This window comes from Gymnodraco acuticeps, unplaced genomic scaffold (assembly GCF_902827175.1).
Source record: "Gymnodraco acuticeps unplaced genomic scaffold, fGymAcu1.1, whole genome shotgun sequence".
Classification (NCBI taxonomy): Eukaryota; Metazoa; Chordata; class Actinopteri; order Perciformes; family Bathydraconidae; genus Gymnodraco; species Gymnodraco acuticeps.
The window spans coordinates 161,273-171,922 of record NW_022990256.1 but is presented as its reverse complement, the minus strand read 5'-3'; the positions used below and the strand labels follow the sequence as shown (position 1 = coordinate 171,922).

At 39.3% G+C, this 10,650-nt stretch overlaps 1 protein-coding gene across 1 annotated transcript in view; it reads right to left on the bottom strand.

Moving 5' to 3' along the window:
• Positions 1-490: 490 nt before the first annotated feature.
• Positions 491-10,650, bottom strand: part of heatr3 (HEAT repeat containing 3) — a 32,783-nt gene continuing 22,623 nt past the window's right edge. The window contains 6 exon segments of the mRNA XM_034220644.1: positions 491-1,571; positions 3,563-3,580; positions 3,582-3,740; positions 5,799-5,942; positions 7,549-7,637; positions 9,119-9,255. Of these exon segments, the coding sequence (XP_034076535.1) occupies positions 1,458-1,571; positions 3,563-3,580; positions 3,582-3,740; positions 5,799-5,942; positions 7,549-7,637; positions 9,119-9,255 (661 nt within the window). The 3' untranslated portion in view covers positions 491-1,457.

Sequence of the window (10,650 nt, the reverse complement as noted above, 5' to 3'; positions counted from 1 at the left end):
AAATAAAGTATTTCTGATTCTGATTGAACCGGGGTTATTGTTAACATACAGTAATGGCAAAAGTGGCCTGATGTTTTACTTAATTAAAAATATCTATACTATATATATAGAACAATCTATTACTGTACAAGCACATGGTAACCAAGTAAAAGCCCAAAGCATCAAAATATACTTACATTGCCTATTTAATCATCATGTTGATTGGATTATTAGTGGATTTATGTGCATCACATAAATGTTGCATCTCATACAGATGGAGATATTGTTGTATGACTTACAAAATGCAAGGTATCTTAACCTTAAATAATTTATCACAATTAATTAATTAATTTAGATTTGTTTCTATATAATATGAATTTCAAAAGTAACGAAAACTGTCAGATTAATGTAGTTGAGTAAAAAGTGCATTATCAGGGATGGAGAAATCCCAGATAATACGTGTGGAGATTGTTATTATTCAAATAATAACAAGAAAACACGTTAGACAATGCTTAAGAAATCAGGATTTATTTCAAAAAGGCATTCAATCCCATCCCAAAGACATAAACCCCCCCGACATGTTCTTTGAAATGTGTTTTTATATTAATGATAGGCATTTTTATCAACATGTCCCTGAAAACTTGTGGGAACCCAGAGAAGCTGTGCTCGACTCTTACAACGTAAGAAATAACTATCACGCACTTCATTTTGATCTTTAGGAAAATTGTATTTATGGTTTAAAGTCACCATTCAATTTGAGCATTGAACGCATTAATTAATGAGAGCTTATAAGTTAACTTTGTCAGAAACTCAAAGCATGATACACTTTGGATCAGGTGCAAAAATATGGCACTACTACCCTCTATTTACATATTTCAAACCTGCAGTTATAGAACCGTATTCTGAGTTGTAGCAGCAAGTTTGGATGATAATTGATTTCATTCATAATTGATATTTGTTCCTGAAAAAATGCTTTCAGCAGAAAATGGGTTTCTGTGGTGACTTGCAGACTGAAACGTTTCACAAAAATACATTCACAAATTCAGCTCTCCGTGAAAACAGGGGGCCTGGATTGTGAGAAAATGTGTTCCTCCTAATGGTAAAAATGTATGTTAACACCTTGGCAGTGAGGATAGGTAGCTTCGTACGATATTAAAATGACAGTCATTTTTTATTTCTCTCTTCAAATGCAAGCCAATTTCTTTTGGTCCTGATTGTCACATTTAAATCAAGGGAGGACAAATACAAATCTTTCTTTACTGCCACTTGCAGTAAAACTAATAACTAAAATAATCCTGTCTTTCTTCACAACAAATACAGGTAAAATAGTCAATCATTATTATTTTGAGAATATTAACACTGAAACAGGCGGCTTACTACCAACATAATAAATATTTGATGGTTTCACAACCACAGTCTGATTCTTTTGATGCTACCGTTAGCATCTCTGTCCACACCATCGTGAGGTCCAGCGCCCGTTACTTCTTCACCACTTTCTCCAGGTAACCGATGAATCTCCTCAGGTTCACTTTGATGTTGTCCAGCACACACAGCTGCTGCGGGCTGTACTTGCCTCTTCCCTCTTTACGAATCTAGAAGGAATATAAAATAAGCATATGTCACATCATATCGGAACACATTTTTCTCATTTTGTTTATTTAAAAAATCAGTTTAGGTGTTATGGTTAATTCAAAGCCGTAAATAATTTGTAAGCAATACAAGAGGCAGAACAAATTGTTAACTAGTGTGAGGGACGGGATAAAAGTCCTCAAAGGACGAATGGAAATTATGAATAATTAGTCAAATTAAATTAAATTACTAAATTATTAAGAAAATGTAGTACAGCCATAGTTAATAAATACTCTGTTCAAAATGTTACTTAAGTAAAAGAACCGGAGCAAAATGTACTTAAAATATCCAAATCAAAAGTCATCCTTTTGCAAAAATACTTTAGTGTTTTAGTTAATATAGAATATAATTCTGTTTTCACCAACACATACAGACACAGAGTTTAATATAGTTGTAGTATGTGTTAGGGGTGTAACGGTTCACAAACATTTCGGTTCGGTACGTACCTCGGTTTTTAGGTCACGGTTCGGTACAGCAGAAACAATTATCACAAAACATAAAATATTTTTTGGGTTTTTTTAATTATTATGAAACTGTGAATAATGTATTCACTCAAATAAATACAAAATATAATAAAATAAACATTAAGGTGCAGCATTTCGATGAACTGAAATAATCTGTATTTGAACTGTACTGTACTAGTACCTAAGCAGCCAGCTTGACATTAGGACTTTCTTGTCATTGTATGTTCATGTTGTTTTAAAGAAAGATGAACTTGTCCACATTGCTTGCTGAAAGGGCAGATCTGCTGGCACTAACAATGTCTCCTGCTGTGGAGAACACCCTCTCGCTAGGGACAGAGGTAGCACAGCCAGGTAGAGCTTTGCTAACATGGCAACATAAGGATATTTGGCGTTTGTAATAGCTTTGGCTCGGTCTGAACTTGTTGCGAGTGGTGGAGGCTTACATGCTAGCGGGAGTTGGATTTGCACTTCAGTCTTTTGGTACTGGTGATATTCACGTTCGGGTGATGCCTTTTCAAATGAGTGTGCAAGTTTGATGTATTGCCAGCCGCGTAACCAATGTTAGTTGAACAATGCCGACAAACAGCTTTGGTTCGGTCCAGCTGTCTTTGTCCGTCATCCTTGTGTAACTGCGAAACCAAAATGTTCCCAAACCGGAGACTGCAATGATGCTGGAGGATTTTCGAGCTCAACTTGATCTGCATTCGCCATTTCGACAGTTCCTCAAATTACTGACTAAATTTGAATGCATCCCTGTGACCAGCTCTCATAGTATGCCTCTCGTCCAATGAAATGACTTGCTCGCTCTAGGACGCGTTGAACCCAATGTGAGCAAATTACTCTGAATGCTGCGACGCTCACCTGAGATTACTTCCAAAAAGTTGTTCACGTTCTCAATTTTTTACGTTTAACGTGATATTCGTTCGGTACACTTCGGTACACACGTGTAACGAACCGAAGGGCCCGTACCGAATGATTTCGGTACAGGTACGTATACCGTTACACCCCTAGTATGTGTCAATATGGAGCAAATGTTGGATACTTTGTATAATACTGAGTAGATAAGTTGTATATATCTTAATATGAATCATGTTATTAATATAATAAGTTGTAACTACAAACATTGAGTTATCAAACTGGAGTAAAAAATTCAAAATGTTCCTGTGAGATGTACTGGAGTACAAGTTCAAAGTGGCATTAAATGGAGTAAAGTTTAAGTACAGTACTCTAGTACAGGGTTTCCCAAAGTGGGGGTCGCGAGATGATTAAAAAATAAAAATGAATAACGTGTGCATAGAAATTTTTCAGGGGCGGACTGGCCATCTGTAGAATGTCTCCGCAGCGAGGCTCAAGGTTGACAATTCACGTGGCGGGGGGTCGCCAGTCTCTGGCACTGTTATTTTGGGAGTCGCAGGCTGAAAAGTTTGGGAACCCCTGCTCTAGTTGATGTACTTAGTTACTGTCCACCCCTGGTAAGACGTCTCTGGTACCTTGGCTTTAAAGATGGGGTTGCAGGGCCTTCAGTGCGGGGAGTAACGCAATGTTTTTGGCAGCCGTCTCCGCCTCGTCTCCGTCCGCGAAGACATCGAACAAAGCGTCCAGAGCTTCTCCGTTCACAACCAGGTCGGTGTCCTTCGTGGAGACTTGAAGTAAAGCGCTTCCAATCATCTGTGGGAGAACAGATTATTAAAGCCCTGACAGAAGCAAGATAAACAAGCAAGGACTCAAATCAAGAGTCTCTTACTATTTCTCATCATCTGATACTAATATTTCCAGACCGATATGGCCGTCTTCAAAGAAACTGTATGTGGCGAGTAGGTGTGGTGAGAGGAATGTTGGAAAGCCATTGACTTTGAGAACAGGTTTTAGGACTCTGATAAATATACAACTAATCTACTAAATATTACACAATGTTTTCCATATTGACACATGCTACAACTATAGAAAACTCTGTGTCTGTATGTTGGTCAAAACAGAATTATATTCTATAATAACTAAAACACTCAAAACACTTGCAAAATGAGGATGCTTGATTTGGATACTAAAAGTACATTTTGATCCTGTTCTTTTACTTAAGTCATATCTTGAATGGAGTATTTCTTGACTGTGCTTCTACTACCTTCTCTTAAGAGTAAGCACTGTATATTATTTTAAAGAAAGTGTACTGGCGAGTAGGTGTGGTGAGAGAAATGTTGGGAAACCATTGACTTTGAGACGAGTGGTAAAATGCCAAGTATTGTCAAGGTTTTAGGACTCTTGCACTACTCAATAGACCTTTGTTTTCCGATTAACGTTTTGAATATTGAAAACAGTCCCCGGCCCTTGCTAGTGTGAAGAGTTATTTCCTCTCACGCAGGAACAGAACACATGTGATAGGTTGGATGTAGTTGATAGTCTTTGCCTTGTGTTCAAATGAGACGTTTTGGCCAAATGAAGACATCGGGAAGAGACACTTTTCTCTGATTTCAGGGTTTGGTGTGTCAGGGCGTGTAAAGGAAGGACAAGGTTTTATTTTTTACACTTTGTGAGTTCCCTGACACCGGGGACACATATTTATGTGTAAAAGACATCAAAAAGTGCATTTTGCATGATAGGACACCTTTAAAGCAATTATTTTGTTATGTTATTTGAAATCGAGGCCAAAATCCTTGTTTTTCCAGATGTCAAATAATGTTGTATTATTACACTTTTGCATCAATTCATGTATTTCCAATGTTCATTTTTAAAGGTGGGGTAGGTAAGTTTCAGAAACCGGCTCGAGTGCACTAAAATTTGAAAGTACACAGCCGAAAAGAATCCGCCCCTTTCTTCTGACTTCCTTACAGAGCACCTCCTCCAACACACATGAACGCGCAATTACGGCACGCCCAATGAGGGCACGAGATACATTTGTGCGTGCACGAGATGGAAGGCTGACAGATAGGGCGGCAATCCAATGTATGTTGTACTTTTTACAGTACTACGGCTTTTTTTATGGATTTTTTGTCAAAGCACTTCAGATATTCATTGCTATCGGGATGTTAAGAGCATTGCATGGAATATAACAAAAAGTGTATCTCGAGCCGGTTTCTCAAACTTACCTACCCCACCTTTAAGTAAGGCCACCCCTTATTCTCTTTGTGCATTTGCTTTGTCTTAAAAGTCAGCTATTATGCAAGATCCACTTTTCCAGGTCTTTTATACATAAATATGTGTCCCCTGTCTTAAAGATCTCCTATCACGCTATTTTTAGGCATATATTATAGGTCTCAGATATATAAAAAACATGTCTTTGATGTGTTTTGCTCAAAATACCAAACAGATCATGCATTTTAGACATCCCTCATATCCCTCTATTTCAGTCCTGTTAGAGAATGGTTCACGCAGGAGCAGAACGTATGTGATAGGTTGGATGTAGTCTTTGTGTTGGGTCCAAATTAGACTTTTTGGCCAAGATTAAGACTAAGATTACATTACATGTCACTTGTTCGACGCTTTTATCCAAAGCGACTTACATACTCAATACTGTGGACAATCCCCACAGGAGCAATTTGGGGTGAAGTGTCTCAGGGACACAACGACATGCTGACTGCAGTGGGGTTTGAACCTGTGACCCCCTGATCCCAACACCAACTCACAACCCACTGCGCCACACACCTCGTCGCCTAAGATCGTGAGGAGACACTTCTCTGATTTCAGCGTTTGGTGTGTAAAGGAAGGACAGATATTGCAGGAGGAGTTTTATACCTGAAGGGTCTCAGCAGTGCCCTTCTCTTTGGCTAACGTGCTGCCGGTGATGCCCAGAATAGCGACAGCGTTCACCCTCACACTGACGACATCGCAGCGGGTGGCGGCTTCACTCAGGCTCATCAGCTGCTGGGGGGTCATACACTGAGAAAACAAAGAACATATCAGTCAATAGTGGTTAGTGAGAACTGGCAGTGGATTTGATATAACATACAAAGTCTTAAGAATACAAAGAATAACTATTTAAAATGCAGAGGTGGGAAGTAGTGGAGTACAAATACTTTGTTACTGTACTTGAGTACATTTTTCTGGTATTAGTACTTTACTCCACTACTTATTTTGCTGACGACTTTTTACTTTTACTTCTTACATTTTGAACCCAAATACCTGTACTTTCTACTTCTTACATGTTGAACCCAAATACCTGTACTTTCTATTTCTTACATGTTGAACACAAATACCTGTACTTTCTACTTCTTACATGTTGAACCCAAATACCTGTACTTTCTACTTCTTACATGTTGAACTCAAATACCTGTACTTTCTAATTCTTACATGTTGAACTCAAATACCTGTACTTTCTACTTCTTACATGTTGAACACAAATACCTGTACTTTCTACTTCTTACATGTTGAACACAAATACCTGTACTTTCTACTTCTTACATGTTGAACTCAAATACTTGTACTTTCTACTTCTTACATGTTGAACTCAAATACCTGTACTTTCTACTTCTTACATGTTGAACACAAATACCTGAACTTTCTACTTCTTACATTTTGAACACAAATACCTGTACTTCTACTTCTTACATGTTGAACCCAAATACCTGTACTTTCTACTTCTTACATGTTGAACCCAAATACTTGTACTTTCTACTTCTTACATGTTGAACTCAAATACCTGTACTTTCTACTTCTTACATGTTTGAACACAATACCTGTACTTTCTACTTCTTACATGTTGAACACAAATACCTGTACTTTCTACTTCTTACATGTTGAACTCAAATACCTGTACTTTCTACTTCTTACATGTTGAACACAAATACCTGTACTTTCTACTTCTTACATGTTGAACACAAATACCTGTACTTTCTACTTCTTACATGTTGAACTCAAGTACCTGTACTTTCTACTTCTTACATGTTGAACACAAATACCTGTACTTTCTACTTCTTACATGTTGAACTCAAATACCTGTACTTTCTACTTCTTACATGTTGAACACAAATACCTGTACTTTCTACTTCTTACATGTTGAACACAAATACCTGTACTTTCTACTTCTCTCATCTTCCAAACAGCTGGTTCCTTTAGTCTGAATGTGTGTTTGATGCGTGATCATTATTCTTTAGAGTCATTGCGTGCCTATTGATTTGAACACGATCCGTGTATCCATCATTTCCTGGTCTTCTCTAAAGAAGAGGGACCAATGGAAACGTTGTCATGTTGCCGTTGTTCAGCATGGAAACATTCATTAGCTAACAATGACATTATTGCTCTATTAATATAAAGGGAGGTCAGGTACTCTTTAAAACAGCTGGTAGTTATGGGTACTTTTTACTGAAGTACATTTCAAAGCCTCTTTACTTTTACTTGAGTAAAGAAGTTTAGTCAGTACTTCTACTTTTACCAGAGTATGTTTAAACACAAGTATCTGTACTTCTACTTTTGCCATCTCTGTTAAAATGACACATGAAGATTGAAATCACAAAGTAAAGACTGAAGCTTGTGGGGTGTTCTGTACCTGGGTGATATTTTTAGAGGCGATCATCTGTAGAAGAGACCTCATGGCGCTGATGACGGCCTCCAGGAACTCCTCATCTTTGGGGATCTCTGAAACGCGAGATTGTACTAAGTAAACAGATGTAATAAAAACCTACATTGTACATCACTATACTGCTTCCACTGATCATTTTAGGAATACACATCATTGGTCTACTTTAGTTTTATTGTGAATTATGAAAGAACACCTGTTTCGACTGCACCTGGGCCAATACAACAATTATTTAAAAAAGCTGTTGCTGTATTCAGCACTTTAACAAGTTTATAAGATGTACTTTATTGATCCTAAATTGGGAAAGGCTTTCGTTACAACATGTTAAAACAAAGGCATTGCACATAATTTGAAATAATAGAGTAGAATGTCAAAATAGAAAATATAACAGAACTAAAAAGTAAAGTATATACAAGTTGACCGTGAAAGATGATCATATTAAAAGTTCATGTGATTCTTGCTGTTTAGAGTGTTGCCTCATCGTGGATGCCCCTTACTTTAAGTCGCTTTAGATCAGTGCTTCTCAAAGTGTGGTCCGCGGACCACTGGTGGTCCGTGAGCGCCCCCTAGTGGTCCGTGAGTATATTGGTAACATTTCACATTTTAAATACATTTATTTATTTAAGTTTTCCGCACTCTCGCGGGAATATCTCCGCAATGGAGCGAGCTTACGTTTCACTTTCGATTGCATGATATAGCCCAGCGCAACACCTTCGTCACACATGTTGCCACTTGTTTGTACCATTTTCAGGCGATTTGTAATCTGTTCTAAAAAAACGATGTGTTTTTGGATATTTGTGGAGTTAGGTGGTCCGCGAGTGTTTTTTTATTGGTTAAGTGGTCCTTGGTATGAAAGAGTTTGAGAAACACTGACTTAGATAAACGTTTAACGGAAACGTAATGTAATGCGTGCAAACCTGCTGCTCCGAACACATCCGTTTGCTATCCTGGCTCCTAAATGGTAGAACAAGCTCATCTTTGATATCAGGACAGCAGAAAGTCTACACATCTCCCGTCTATGAATAAAAACCAACCTGTTTCGACTGCACTGTGGCCAATAATAATACGTAAAAAACCTGCTATATTCAGCGGTTGAACAAGTTTATCTTATTAAAAGCTAATTTACTGTGAGGATTCTTGCTGTTTTGAGTGCGTTTCCTCTTCATGGATGCCCCTTACTGTAAAGGCCCTGACACACCAATCTGACACCAAAGAACACGTCCCGACGGACCCGACTGGTGTGTCGCCTCACGCCTCCTGCGTCTTGGCCAACAGTCGCTCTGCAACACACCGCAAAGACTTCAGCCGACGGCCAAGTAGCACGTACGAACTGTGCATGCGTGAGTGGCAATAACTCTCCTTACCAGCAGGAGGCGGTAGTGTGTATTCATCATTCAAAAGAGGCAACAACCGGAAGACAGACTGCTTGATAACCGAGAGAAGAAGACATCTATCGACTGGCCGAAATCGGCTCGGTGTGCCTGGGCCTTAAGTCGCTTTAGATAACTCGTCAGCTAAAGAAAATGTACTGAGTGCGAACCTGCTGCTCCGAACACCAGCGTGGAGAGGTGCTGCGCGGCCGCCTGCAGAGCAGCTGCTCCGCCCAGAGAGTCTGCGTCCATGCTGGAGACGAGACTGTGGAGGCAGGTCAGAGCGCGGGACTGAACACGCTGCATCCTGGAGGGGGGGGGGGGGGGGGGGGGGGGGGGGGGGGGGAAAGATGGCTGAGGTTAGGGCTGGGCAATATAATAATAATCATACATTTTAGTTATAGAGCACTTTTCATGGTACTCAAATACACTTTACATGTTAAAATACATAAAAACTACACACTAAAAAAACATAAAACACAACATTAAAGGTTGGGTAGGTAAGAATGGAGATACCAGCTCGAGTGCGCTAGAATTTGAAAGTACACAACCGGAAAAAATCTGCCCCTTCCTTCAGACTTCCTTACAGAGCCCCTCCTCCAACACACACGAACGCACACATGACCAATGAGGGCACGAGATAAGTTTGTGCACAGATGGAAGGCTGACAGGTAGGGAATTATTTTAAGGTGTCCGAAAATGACAGTAAAATAGCGGTTGCAACGTGTGTGAAGCAGAAATCCTGCAGCTCCGCCCGCTGTGACGGACCGGTGAGCGGAGCAACACACACTGAGAGTTAGACCTAACACACTTAGCTAGTTTATCTACCTCTGGAACAAGCTAAACTAGTTATACATATGTTTATTCTTCACTGTCGGGTCTCTCATTACTGGATCAGTGAGCTGCATGAGATACTGACAGGCTGTCAGGAGAGAGAGAGAGAGAGAGAGAGAGAGAGAGAGAGAGAGAGAGAGAGAGAGAGAGAGAGAGAGAGAGAGAGAGAGGAAAAGAGAGCGCTTCCACTCATTTCTCTTCTCCCGTGTTATTATCCAAAGTGAATGTAAACTTGAATAATGTACATCATTTGAATGTAATAATTAAGTTGATTGTTGTTTGTGGAAGCTCCAGTGAATGAGCCCCATTAACTGAGTTTTAAACAAGTGGGGCGGGGCCTAAATGTAAGATTTAAACATCACTTTAAATCTTCCATTTAAAGTGATGTTTAAATCTTACATTTAGGCCCTGCCCACTTGATAGGATCGGCGATCGGTATCGGCCAATACTGATTCCGGCGATCGGCCCCGAAATTGGCGATCGGAGCATCCCTAATTTATTGTCAAAGCATTTAATGTATCATTGCTATCGGGATGTGAAGAGCATTCCATGGAATACAACAAGTGTTTCTGAAGTGAATTACCTACCCCATCTTTAAGTACAGATTCAAGCAGTTCTGAAAAGGTGAGTTTTGATTTGTGATATGAGGGTTTAAAAACATCTAAACGATATATAGAAATGTTTACTGGACATATTTTTCTACATTTATTGTGTCGCGGTATCAGCTACGTCTAGATGTTTTTTTACTTGAATCTGTTAGGTTCATTTTGCACTAAAGTGAATTAATGGGGTCAATGAATTCAGTCAGAATTGTGTTTTACAGCTTCATTAAAAGGCCTCCGTTTACCGCTGACTATCCAGAGGAAAC